The 14,008-nt window shown below is 41.7% G+C and overlaps 1 protein-coding gene across 9 annotated transcripts in view; it reads right to left on the bottom strand.

The window, feature by feature from the left end:
• The window catches only part of DAAM2 (dishevelled associated activator of morphogenesis 2), a 199,286-nt gene that overhangs the window by 22,559 nt on the left and 162,719 nt on the right, over nucleotides 1-14,008 (bottom strand). For all 9 annotated transcript variants that reach the window (XM_035323266.1, XM_035323270.1, XM_035323267.1 and 6 more), the window contains 5 exons: nucleotides 13,383-13,489; nucleotides 4,511-4,595; nucleotides 2,884-2,990; nucleotides 2,254-2,342; nucleotides 1,321-1,489 (listed from right to left, as the gene is read on the bottom strand). In XM_035323266.1, the coding sequence (XP_035179157.1) occupies nucleotides 1,321-1,489; nucleotides 2,254-2,342; nucleotides 2,884-2,990; nucleotides 4,511-4,595; nucleotides 13,383-13,489 (557 nt within the window). The remainder of the gene's footprint in view (nucleotides 1-1,320; nucleotides 1,490-2,253; nucleotides 2,343-2,883; nucleotides 2,991-4,510; nucleotides 4,596-13,382; nucleotides 13,490-14,008) is intronic.

The following is a 14,008-nucleotide window of genomic DNA, read 5'->3' as shown; positions in this document are numbered from 1 at the left end:
AAGATTCTTGAAGACTGAAAAAGATGCAAAAAAGATTCCTACAGTAAAATAGCTATACTCAAATTGGAGGGTTCCCTACTACAAAAGCAATGGCAGCTCAAGTACAAGTGGAAAGAAAGAAGATTGAGGAAGATGCAGGAGCATGTTTAAGATATGTAAAGTAAACGGTGAATTTTGCATCAGTGAATTTTGCATGTAGAGAGGGCAGCCAGCCCTAACAGCTTCTTGAAGTGGGTGTTGTGTGGTTAACAGACAGGCAAGAAAACATATGGTCACTGTTTCACACAGACTAGAGCCTGGGAACTGGAGAGAACACAGAATCTGCAGAGGACATTTAATATACGGAAAATCAAGTCAAGCTACATTAAGGCTAAAGAAATGTTCAACGCTAGCTACACAAGTGTTAGCCTTGGAATATGGAAAGGACATCATGGTAGTCAAAACAGAGTCCTGTTATTTCAAACTCTATTAGGTAGGGAAGAATTTCCTATGGCTTCTCACTGCCATTCTGTTACAACCTGAAGTCATTTCACCACAACTGTGGTCTCAGAAGGTCTCACAAGTCAAGAAAGGTGCAAGTTAGTATGAACCAGAATAGGAAATCTCCAAGGGAAACAGTGCTGCTCAAGCCAAAGGTGATAGTCTCTTCCCAGTCACAGCTGGATTAATTTCCAGAACCACTATGGGGATGTGGAGCAAAACATAGGGTAACACCATAAAGACTTGCAGCCCATGTCCATAAACAGTAAGCTCCAGCACATTCCCTTCAGCTCCCCCCCCAATAACAGCTATTTTCCTTAACTGCCGTAGACAGAACCAAGCTCAGTCTCACTGAGCTATTGCTGGTGTAGGTAGAGAGACAGTTTATGATAGTTCTGCATCAGAAACACATGCCATATTCCCATGTTTCACAGGATGTGTAAGGCTGTGGTCAGAGATTTTTGTTTTCTTTTTTTTTGCAAAACCATGGCCATAAACTTTTGGTATAAAGGGCAAATTCCATAGAAATCCTCCTTCCCCCAAAACTTATTTCAGTTATTTGTGTAATACTACATTTTGTCATCTTTGCACAGTGTTGTAGAAACCCAATCTAACAACAGATGTGCACTGTCCAAAGAAATGGCAAAACTTGAGTGCTCTGTTAATATCAAGTCTTAAAAACTTCAGAATACTTTAGAATTAAAAGCACCACTTAAATGCCAAATTATTTAAATGGTCTACAGAGTTTAAAAAAACAACCAAAAAAACCCCTCGCTTTCATTGCTATAATAGGAGATGCAGCAGCACAGTAACTAACTCATTTAGGGCCTTCTAGCCTACCTGTCTATGCTGGATTTGGTGTCTGCAATTTTGTTCAAGCTGGAGACTTTGAAGCCATATGCACTTCCCCTTTGGCCCTTGTTCATGTAATTGCCAAAGGCCAGAACCACCTCCAGGAGTTGCCTCAAACGTTTGCTGCGGATGAGTTCTTTGGATGCCAGAAGAATAGCTTGAAAAGAAGGAAAAAAAATGAACAAGTTATTGCACAGTGGCTGTTTTTAACATATGCTAACCCATAATTTGAAGTGCCCTAAATGCCTATCTGACTATTGCACACTAAATGTAGTCTGTCCATGTACTGTCCTGTCCTCATCCACATGCCCAGAACCAGGACAACAAGAAGGAAGATGCACCCCATCTAACCTACAGGACACTCCTCTGAACCCAGGAGTGGGGTTGTTCTCCTAGATCTCCTACTCTAGAAATATAGGTAGGTAGAATAGGGGGAAGGCTTGAGCTCATCTGAAAATGCAGAGTGGAAGACACTCTCCTCCTCTCTTTGATAACCAGAGATGTTGCACAGGAGCCATGCACCCCCTCCTTGTAAATGACACCTTTCCAGAATACCACCATCCCGAGGCAACCATCCTAACTGCCCCAAGGAGAGGGATGGTGAAAGGACTTGGGGTAGGAAGGGGAAGCTGACCTGCATGGAAAGGCCATGGAAGCTTTTGGCAGGTCAGCAATACTTGGCAGTACATTGACATATCTGTCAGGTCATATATACAGCATAACAACCACAATGCTGACTTTATTAAGTCAATGGGTGTAAGAAGCACGTCAGACAGAATTTGTTTCCCAGCACATGATATGTCTTGGACTCACTGGATTTACAACCATAACATGCAATGTAACAGCACTGCCTTTGAAGACAAGGCTCTCTTGACCTTTCCTACCCCTTTATCCAACTCCTAGCAGAGGCTTTAACTATACCTTCTACTTTTGGCTTTGCTTCTGCCAGCCTCTCTGGAAACTTCTTCTTAAAGAATAATGCCTGAAGCCGCTGTTGGTAGTGGTCAATCCTGCACAAAAAGTAGAGCAAAGTCAGAACTGAACTTGAACTATATTTTGAAGACCAGGGCCAGTACATTGCCTACATAAACTAATTGTTTGATGTTGAGTCCCACAAAGTCTATGCATGGGATTATGGACATAGGTCAAAAATTTAACTCTACTTAACCAACACGGTTAGGAAAATAGAGGACCTGAAGGCATGAGGTCCAGATGAAAGGGAGCTGGAAGAATTCCCATTACTCTCAAAATATGAGAGTCATGAGATTCCTTTTTGTGTGAATAAAGCTAGGCAGAGGAGACAGATTTCTGCTTGTCATTAGGGGGCTGTCCTTAAATGACAGCATGGAGAGAGTTTATTATCAATAAAAAGTTTGTGTAAAGAATGCAAACATTTGTAATATTTGTGGGCTTCAGGGAAACACAGGGTATGATGCTGGTCCACAGACTCTTGCATATTCCCCCTCAGTGCTAGATAATCCATTTTCAATAACAATTACAAGTGCTTCTAGGAAGCACTCGGTGCATATTCACATAATGCATCTAACAGACCTGCTCATTTCAAAGAGGAAACGATCCGCCCGGGCCATGCGCTCAATTTCATGTTTATGCTCCTCCAACAGGTCAGTATCACTCTTTTCAGGAACAAACTTCAGCAGCTGGAGTGGCAGAGACAAACCAAACACCAAAATGAGAGATTTCTCTTCCACCATGAGGAAGCATCGCTTTGATTCAGCCATGTGACTGTAACTTCAAGAAAGCACAGCTGTGGCTACAAACCTGACCTTTGTTAAATCTCTGCTTGCTGTTCTGTCTTTATCCTTCCCTGACCCTATTAGATTCACTTTCATTTCCAAGGGGGATTTTCCCATTTCCAAATCCTAAAGGCCAAGTGCTTCTGTAGCTTACCCAAGGGAAAGTACAAAAAGAACTTTGATTCCCACAGGCTTAATTCAAGTTTAGATTGGTGCAAACAGGAGCAGGATGCGTCCCAATCAGTGTGAACTACCCATCGTGCCTATCCTAAAGCACACACAAAGACTCATCTATCTCTCTTGGGCCTGCCCTACTCTGCGGAAACAATAAACAATAACCAATCCGCTAGATGTGTATCTGACACTAGCTGCTATTCATGTGCTGACCTTAAAAGCTCATACTTTGACAGATTTTTGACATATCTGGTGGTAGTTGTGCTTTAGTCTTGTTATGAACATTGCCATGCACACAACCTCAGCACACACCCACATGGAGAAAACTGCTTGCAAGGCACACTAAGCACTGCTTCACACCACTTCTTTAATACCTTATCCCACCCCTCAAAAATGTAATATTCAAAGGTGTGGAGCATCAGAAGCTTGCAGAGACTTTTAAAGCAGCTGCAAGCATTCAGTTAAGATGACAAGCAGGCTATAAATTTTTGAAATGGAAAAGCTTTTTGTGTATGATTAAATACTGTGACTGCACACAAAGAAGGAATCACATTTGTCATGGAGTTGAGAACCTTGTGCACTCCTAAAGAATTTTATCATATGCATCTTTGGTCAAAGTATCATCTTTCACCCTCTATAAATGGGGGAAATTGGACAATGGTGGTTTAATACTATTTATTTATTTATTTATGGTTTGGTTTGGTTTCCCTACGAGCTATGCAGTGAACAAAGTGCAGAGGACAGAAGTTGTTCACTCCCTTTCTAACTGTTTTAGCAAGAATGCAAGTTCTCAGAGGTTAGAGTCCATTGACATACATGGCCTGATTCATGACATTTCCCAATGGAAAAACTGGGGAAGTGGGGTGAAGGGTAGAGGGTAGGGAAGAGATTAAGAAAAGAAAAAGATCAACAGTATAAAGAGTTATGGGAAAGTCACAGGTAAGAAGAGAGGGCATGAAAGGAAATCCCAGACCAATGGTAATCATGTGTATTTTGCATCAGGAAAAGTATGCTGTTATGAAATCCAAAAGCCCAAGGGATCAAATTCAAACTGAAACACATAGAGAGGGATACATGAGGGAAGTATGTTTGATGACATTGGGAAAAATAATGTGTCTCATGCTCCAGCATGCAGTTCAAATCTGCAGACATACCAGCAGAGCCAGTACATATATCCACAGACTTCACCTGAAAAAACGCAGTGAGGAACTTATTCAGGATAAGATATAGCTGACTGTAATCATTCTCACCTGCTCAAGCATATCTTTTGCTAGGTCTTCTTGTTCATCCATCTTCAAGATTGCTTGTCTGATTTCTTCATTAGACAGCTTCAGCCTTTCAACAGTATCAATATCGTACCATTAGTGCAAAGTTTAAGTGACTCTGACAATTCAGAAAATAGGAGGTCTGAAAAGTTGCTCTAAAAAAGCACAAAAGAACCATAGGAAGGTCCAATATGAAGCTATGTTGCAAAGACAGAGATTTTCTAGATCGTGTTTTCAGTTTTCCTTTTTTAAATCCCCTTCAGCTAATCAAACAATCATTGAAGATTATATGTTGATTAACAAGAATCAGGTCCTCACAGATCAAAAGTGCTTCCAACTTCCCTTGTATCAAAATACCGCCCTCATAAGTTTTTACTGTACTAAAACCCCTCAAATCCACGTGGCTATTAAGTGATGGTGAGTCCGCATTTCACTTCTACGTGTAAATATTAAGGAGTCTCCCAGGGTAGCAAGTAATGATGCTGATCTTTCCCTGACAGATCTGAGAAAAGGGTTTCTGGTTGTGCTTGCTAAGTTCTGAAAGCAGTCACAGACGAAAAAGGAACTGACAGCACAGAAACATCTGTGCTTCATATCCGATATGAAACAAGCCTTAAAACCAAGATCTTAATAATATTATTCAAAGTATTAAAATTATGTTTTCCTCCCCATTTATTCCTGCCTGTGTGCAATGAGTAGGGATCATCAGTTAAAACAAAACAAGGAATCTATAAAAAAATCCTCAAGGTCTCCACTTGAAATCCAGGGCACACCAGAAAGTCAAAATTTGTGATAACAGAGAGGATGTTTGATAGATTCCCTGAAGTGAACTTAGTAGTTCTCAGTGTGTGAGACAACAAATAAATGTGCAAGCAACAAATTCTGTCCTACCATCCCCAACCCACAACACCCTCAGCAACAACTAGCAGAGTGGAGCGGAACTGAATGAACCATAAAGGAAAGACTACCCACAAGAAAATCTCAATGTGGGGACCGAAACAGGGAAGTGTGAAAAGAAATATTTGAGGAGTGAAGTCTGCAGTCTCCATGGGCCTTCTACAATCAACATAATTAATTAACAGCAGAAAGAGAAAATACAAATATAAACGAGAGGCAGGCTGATGCATGAGCCAGAATGTTTTTGTCTTCTGTGCTAACAAATTCCATGTTGAAATTTCACATTGCTAATGCCATTTGGATGGAATCACATTTTTGGAACTATGTAAAAGCAAAAGAAAGAGCTTTATTTGTACAGACAGGAAATATTACTAAATCTGAGAAACTTGAAACATTTTAATATTGCCCAATATAACCAACAGCTGGAACCTAAAATATGAATCAGCAGACATTTAAAAGGTTTTAAATATTACACCTCTTAATTAATTACTTGCACTCTGTTCCTGACTAGTCATTTTGTCTGTTGATGACAAGGAGGGCAAACTGATACCAGCTAATTAAGATAAAGGCTACTGAATTTCCAGAAAACCTAGAAAATCAGGCCATAATTGGACGAGATAGAAGGATTAGAAGGTTTACAGTGAAAGGGTGGAAACTTTTAGCTTTGGGTCATCAGTTTGACTCCAGACCAAAACAACAAACCTCGGTACATGGGCTTTTGCAAACGTCCTACTGTCTCAATCAGAAAGCCGAAGGGTTTCTTTTTGCTTTAATAATCATGAATTGTAAAGTCCATGGTTGTGTGACCCTGAGCTGATCAAACCCTACGATGATTCAGAAGCATGCTGTTGGGTGCGGGCTTGACTCCTAGCAGACATGCATACACATGTCCAGACAATTTGGTGCCTACAGTTTTGAAAGCATTAGAGTGCAATTTTATTTTCCAGGATCTGGCCTTCACACAGAGGACATGTATCTTGTGACACAGGCACATAGCCTGTCAGAGGAGACACAACAGGCCAACTCATGAACACCAGCATGCTGGTTTTTTGTTGTTGTTGTTTTTGCTACTTTCATTAAAGCTTTTTAAAAAATCAAGGGTGAATTTCATGTTTTTTCCATGAAAATAATTCAAGCTATTATTATACGGATCACCCCCTTGCATAGAGCAAGTTCCTGTGTGTGTGCTTGGGGGTGCCGTAAACAAGACCAAATAGAAAGGTTTGAGGCACATTAACACCACAGAAGTTGTAGCTCACATTACTGCTGATCTCGCTATTCTGTCCAGGAACCTGAGGACTTCAGACTCCAAGCTCCTCTGTCTGCCGCCATTCATCACCACTAAATACACTTTAAAACATCATCTGTTCAAAAATAATTGAGAGCCCCAAGGACAGACAGTTATACAAACACTTTGATTTCTTGAATGATTCTGTGCCCTGCCATCAGCAGGAAAACATCTGGCTTGGATGGTTTAGCCCACAGTAGAGAGAATCAGAAAGCCTGCCAGCCCCCTGCTGAAAAACAGTTTAACTTAGTCACTTACAGGCCTGTAATGGGGTCACAGTGCCTGCAGGTGTGCATCCTCAATTATTACCAATCCAATTACAAGTACAGAAGAATTTATGGCAAAGCAAGCTTACTTTTCCAAAGCGGGCTTGTTCCTTGTCGGAAGCAAAATGTGTTTCAAGAGCTTTAAGCATCAATAGTACAATACAGGGATCTTCCCAGTAAAAACTGGCTGAAATACTGACCAAAGAATTGTTACTCAAGTGATTCTTCTTCTATTTTCAAAATTCATGCCCAGCCATGCAGTAGATCTTAAAGATGGCCAGTGGTAACGTGAAACAGATGTGCTGCTTTAAACAGAAACAGGTGAACTGATTAAAGAGGAACCTAAAGCAGATGCGTAAAATTTTTCCATTTAGAACTGAATAGAGGCATCCCTCAGAGTCTAAAACTCACGTGGGACAGACATCAAGTTAAAGTGGAACTATGGCCCAGAAATTTACACTACAGAAATTACATTTCAGTAATTCCAGTATCTATTGGAAAGCCTGCAATGACTGTCTTACAAGGTTTGCAGATCCAGGCTCTCTTCCTCCAGCTGCTGGAGACAACTCAATTCAGAACAGCATACAATCCAAGCTGTATTCTCTCTGCCTCACACTTCTTAACCAAATCAGGGGTCTAACTCAGGAAGTAAATGTGACCAGAAGAAAACACTGTGGCCCTTTCCTCAGCTGCAACACATTCATTCACTGACAGGTTTTGTTTAACAGTGTCCTGATGCTGGTCAGATGAGCAACAAAAAGAATCTTTACAGAGAATGTTCCCTCCTTTTCTGCTTACCCATACATCTGGTGGCAGCCTATGGAAGTCCAACTGCTTGAGTCATCTTCAAGCAATGTTAAAACTCAACAAGTACCAAATAACTTCTGATATGGTACTTAGCCTGCTTCCCTCTATCCCCTCCGGCTTCATAAATAATCTCTATTGACTCTGCAGAGTAATTCATCACTAATCTCCCCAGGACACCTCGGCTGATTTAACACCAGCTTCACTTGCAGACATCAAGTGGTTTATTGTTTCGTCCTCTCGGAGAAAGCCGGCAGCCTGACTCTGAACATGCCTGGGAGACATGTCGCAGTTTTACATCAACTTCCCTTACAGACATCCAGCACTCGTTCATTTTTCCTTCTTAAATATACCCATTGATTTAAGTCACAGTAACTTCCCCCCTTCATTCCTCCCTCCCATGGATCAAAACAGAATATTTGTCGCTCATTAACCATCTCCCCCCATAGAGGAAAACGTGAGTCACTTCATGGGTTTGTTCCTTGGATCTTGCTTAGCTTTTGAGAAAAAAGTGTGGCTGCCTGCTACCAGAGAGCCCTGAATCTTGTTGCAGCTACATGAATATCCCATACCACGTGGATCACATTCCCACCCTTCCTTTTTCTTTGGAGAAAGGGACTGGTTGTCATTTATTGAGACCATTTCCTCTTCTAACTGAACTGAACCACAGTGCTTCCAAAGATGCTAGCAGTAGCAGTTGTGACATTGCTGCTCGTAGAGAGGGTGGCAGTGAAATAGTCCTTGCCCCTTCCTCATGCATGAGCATGACCCCACACACATGCACATACTTAGCTGCATCCTAAGGCCAGTTCATACAGCTCATCCAAATCTTAGCTTTTGCTGACTGCAGACTTCTCCATCTCCACAACTCATTTCACACAGGTTCTTAGTTAATTTGCTCCCAAACTCTGGGACACAAACCTTCTCTAACTTCTGAGCTCTCCTAAGGTCCTGTATGACTGCCAAGCTGCAGGCTGATGTTAAATAGCTACCTTCTGGGAATACTCTCTCTACTTTCAGAATAAGCATTCAGGAATGTCAGGTTAGTCTAACTGCAAATTCACCCAGAAGACACTGAAGCTTCCTTTTTTTTTGCATCTCCTTATCTTAGCTGCCAACACATCTTGCCAGTGAAGAAGTTTGGGGAACAACAGTTGGGATATGCGTCTGTGTCAACATATTGGGCAAAAATCTACCAGTGCCTTTTCAGCACTTCATTGTGAAAGTATTTTGCTAAGTGCATAAAGAAACGGGCTTTTCTTTTCTTTTACTCCTTCAGAGAAAGCTGGCCAAGTGAAAGCTGGCCTTCAGAAGAAGTGGCCAAGCCATCCAAACACTCTCAGTTTCCTACGGAGAAGGATCTGAGATGGCCATCTTTCCAAGCCAAGCAGAGCAAAGCAGGGACAAACTTGGGAATCTCCAAATTACAGTGGCATATTGATGAGACAGTGGTTCATCCTTTATGACAGCCCTACCTACTAGTTCCTAGTCATGGTCTAAGACAGGATGGCATTGGCTGATGTGTTCAGTTTAACCATGGGGTTTATCATACTTTGGATAGCAATTAAAGTCATTTATTGTGAACATTTACTTAAAAACAAAAAATTCCTCCAGGAAGCAAGAAGCAGTGTTTATAGCCTGGTGTTTTTCAAGCAGCACACTGAGGAACTGAACTGCTAAGTCCAGTGATCTATTTCAATATCAGGATATCATCTGTACCCCAAGCTACCATAATGTTTGGGACGTGCCTTGATATAAGAGTGAAAAATATATTGCCACATGGCAGAAAGGCACACAGGGGGCTGGGGGCACAGCAGAAACAGCACATGGTATTAGCATTGGCTGAATAGCTTGTCCTGTTAACGTTTGAGCTGAAAGGGTTTAGAACCTCTGAGCAGGCAGAACTCTGTGAGAAAAATACTCGGTCTCTTTAGTGTTCTCGTTGGAAATGATGCACTGGTCCCTTCTCCCTTACTGATAGATGTTTGAATAAGCAATCACGAAAGCCACAAACATTTGGTAAAGCTGCCTGCTAAGCCTGGTTCACAGTATCTGATGACTATGATATTCACATTTAAAACTATTTTTGTGTAGTCAGATTGTGTAGCCTTCTCCTGCTACTATATTTATGACATTTTCCTAGCATTCATACTGTTTCCAGCCTCTTGAGGAGGTTTCTGCTAACTAGCTGGGCCACAGGAATAACAAACACATCTCAGAACAACTCTGGCATAATGATTTTGATGGAATTCACGTAAAATAACTTGTCCAAAAATGTTCCATAAATATACATTCAACCTCCGTGTTCAACGTGAGCAATGTGTCTCAGAGAACCAGAGCATTTCGCAGTGAGAGATGTATCCTATAGGCGTGTTCTGCAGAGAACGTTTAAAGATGTGCTACAACAAAAACCCTAGAGCAGTAAAAATACTCTCTGTTGCTTAAGTAATAGAGGGAGAGAAGCCATACTGGTGAGAGAGGTCAGAGAAATTTCCAGCTGTGAGGTGAAAGCAGGGAAGCACAGGGATCTGGGATGGCTCTTCCAGACCACACAAGTCTGACAGTAAATCTCCAGCCTGGTGGAAACTGAAGACATCAGGAAATTCATGAGGGATAGCAGATTTCCAGTGTGACAGAAATAACCGTATGTTGGAAATACCATTAAGAAAGCCAAACTCAAAGACGGTGGGCGCCTGGACTCACCACAGACAGCTGGTTCCATGTCTTGATTGAATTATAGCCTACTGGAAATAATGTGATATCAACTGATCTTGTGCCTGTTCAAACCCTTACAGTTGGCCTATAGGACAAAGCTTGGTTCTGGGTCCATCAGACCCCATTAAACGTGGACAAGTACATCCTTCCATTGAAGGAAAACTGAATGTTGTTATCAAATAGCTGAAATAAAGCTTTCTATGAAAATAGAGATGAGAATAGGGAGGAGATCTTACAAATTGCAGTGTTACGTGTCAGCAAAAATTAGCTAACAATTCAATTTTCATCTCATTTCAGTCTACCATGCTCCGGTCTCTCTGTGAAAGAAAGCAAGAGACATCTATTTCTCACTCTAGCTAAGTTTTGGCTTGTTGGACCATATGAAATATGAGCTCTGCCTGACCCCTTCTAACATAGTGTTAGTAAAACAAAAACATTTGAGTAGTGGAGGGAAAGAAAACCCAACCCATGCAGCTATTTTACTTTAAAGGACACGACAGTTTAGTGTAAACAAAGGGGGAATAAACTACAGGGATAAATGCACAGTTAGAGTAAATTGGAAACAGCTGTTGGCAGATGCTATGGCAACCTGAATGCTGGAGCTCCAGCTCAGGGTTGCACAAACTCTCTTTGTTTGTCACCATTTTTAAATCTCATTGTGTGTGTGTGCACACCCATGTGCATGTGTAAGGTGCACTGTGGGAGAAGCAAGGACATGGCAGCAGCCAGGGATGGTTTGGCTGGGAGTCTCTCTAAGGGTTTAACCCAATGGAGGAGGAAGAATTGGAATAATGAAAGAATTTGAAGAAAAAATTGGAAGAATTGGAATAATGAAATATATATATATAATATATATATATATATATATATAATCCTGTCAATTATTGTCTACAGCCAATCCTCCCAATTGCTGTCTTTAACAATAGATCCATATAAGCAGAAAGAGCAATAAGAGGCAGGAATATAGACAGAGGTGCCATTTTAGTTCCCAATTGCTTAGTTCCCAATTTGCTTTTCTAGTTGCTTTAAAAGGGAGGTTTGGGGAGGAGTAGCAATCCTGTGCCAAGCTATAAGATCTTTCAGATATGCTGGGTGTAACACTACCCATTACAAACATTAAATGATCTAAGCCAGTGGTAGCCCTGGTGACAGGCCATTCCCATAGCATAGCACACAAAGCTAGCAGGGTACGATGCAAACTGGCAGGATCCTCAGGGACAGTGAGATCAGTCTCAGAATCTCCATCATCCATGTTAGGCCTGCTAACAATAAGACCAGGATATTTCTTAGTGGAGAAGTTGGTGGGCATAAAACACAGCTTTTCAGCTCATGAGTCCAAACTAGCAACTTGAGGCAGACGGGTGTCATGGCACACCCGGAGTGACCACATGCTGTATACCCTGAAGTGCAAGGCTAATGCTGCAAGGCCACTTTTCTGGAGGGTAACGGGGAAAGACAAAGAACAGGGACTGTCCTTTGTCTCTCTCTCACTGTTTAGAGAGGATTAGGCCAGATTTATATGGCAGAAGAGGTTATTGGTGACAAACATGCTGATGCCATCCATACCACTTCTGTTCTGGGGATAGCAAATATTTAAAAATAAACATCATGTCATAGCAAGTCATAGACCACCTTCCTGGATCCTCCTCAGCCCAGCCACCTGCACACACTATGTTACCACTCTAGGAAATGTTTCATATGCTTACATGACTTAATCTGAACCCAGGCACATTTTCACAGGTCTGTCAAACAGCATGAAAATCCTGTTGCCCCTATACCTTCAGCATCCCTCTGCCTGAGTCTGCAGACAGCTGCCAACACCAGCAAAGACATGTGTTGGCAAATACTGCAGGGAGAGAAATGTAAGCCTTCTCTCCTTGCTAGTTTGGATGGCAGGGGTCCTGCTGACATGCAGGCTAATGCCACATAAGTAGCATAATGAGAGAGCCTCCATGGTTTTCACTAAGCAGTGGAAAGAACATATTCCAGTCCTGGTGGTCTGGCTGCAACTTTGCTTTTAACTGTTACTTTGCTAGAGCAGAAAAGCAATCACATGAAACTGTATTTTCTGCTGATCAATTCAATTGTTTTCTTGTGCAGTACTGTCACAGGTTTCCTAGCATCTGTCTCCAGCCTTGCTATCCTTTCTCTGGCAGAAAAAGCAATCTTCTCAGGCGGATCAGTGCCTGCACAAATTTGCTGCTCAGTGACAGACATCCAGCCCAGTACTCTTGTTAGTAGAAAGTCATGAAAACCATACAGAGAGCTCAGATGTCACAACATTTGAAGACATAAGAGTCATTTCAGGAGCATGCAAAGACAGATCATGGTTTCCAAAGCCTACCTTGCAAATACAAGACCTAATTCTTGAATATCTCTTCTTACATTTATCATCTTTCCCTTGAAGTGCCAAAAATAACAAAGATGAACACCACTCTCTAAACTGCTGTATTCCAGGGAGATGCTCACGTTAACATTTAGAAAACAAAATGTAGAACAAGCAGAGCCAAATGACATACTAAAAGCGTGGGGGACACATCACGTAGAGTGAAGTGGAAGCACTGCCAAGCAGCTGCTTTCATCTGCCTGTAAGTACTGATAGTTTTCTAGTAATGAGTGTTCAGATACATCCTGGTGTCTATGTCTATCTGTTCAATGCACAAAACGTGTGTGTGTGTGCATTCGTGTGTGTGTGTATTAAGAGAGCTGACACTTCACCAGAGGCACGTGCTTTTATCACACTGCAAGAGAGGTTTGTCTGAAGTGCAACAGGTATTAGACAGCAGGTCTAGGTGAGAAAAGAACATGTCCATTTGTTAAATTTCATTCCCTCTTGCCTCTACATTGACCACAGCATATGCTGTGAGCTAAGGCTCAGCACACTTACTTGGAAAGGAGAATGACACAATTCTGGGCCCTCCGGCCATCAATCACAGAGAGCTCTTTCACCTTTCGTGTGGAGAGGTAAAGGTCTTCTGTTGAACCCATCTCTTTCTGCATGTAATTCAAAAGGGGGGAAAACAGTCAGTATCATGTTTTTTTCCTTATCTACTCACCCAACACTGATAGATTTAGCTGAGTGTGATGGAAAAACAAACAAACAAAAAAAAACACAACACAACATCCCAACTTGGGAAAATCCACCCACATGGTGAGAAAAGGAGACAGAAAGGCCAGAAGATTACTAGACAAACAGAAGCAACTCATTCCCACCTATAAGATCATCTTTAACTGAAAATTCTAGACCTGATTCTAACCTATTGGATTAATTCTACTAACACTTGTATTATTATGATGTTCTGGTGTAAAATTAGGGTGACAGGAAAACTGGGCACATGATGGTGAAGCCCACTGGTGTCACAGCATATCCTTCTGTGGATGTTTCCTGCAGAGTTTACACAGCACTTTTGAAAAGCTGCAGCTCTATGAGGAAAAAAGCTCCCACCATCTCTTAAGGCTGCCACTGGGCCAGTCCCATCCATATTATGCGTGAGATGCAAACAGCAGGGCAAG

The sequence above is a fragment of the Oxyura jamaicensis genome, chromosome 3 (assembly GCF_011077185.1).
Source record: "Oxyura jamaicensis isolate SHBP4307 breed ruddy duck chromosome 3, BPBGC_Ojam_1.0, whole genome shotgun sequence".
NCBI lineage: Eukaryota > Metazoa > Chordata > Aves > Anseriformes > Anatidae > Oxyura > Oxyura jamaicensis.
The sequence above is the reverse complement of the archived record's forward strand: the minus strand, read 5'-3'. Positions and strand labels throughout refer to the sequence as shown.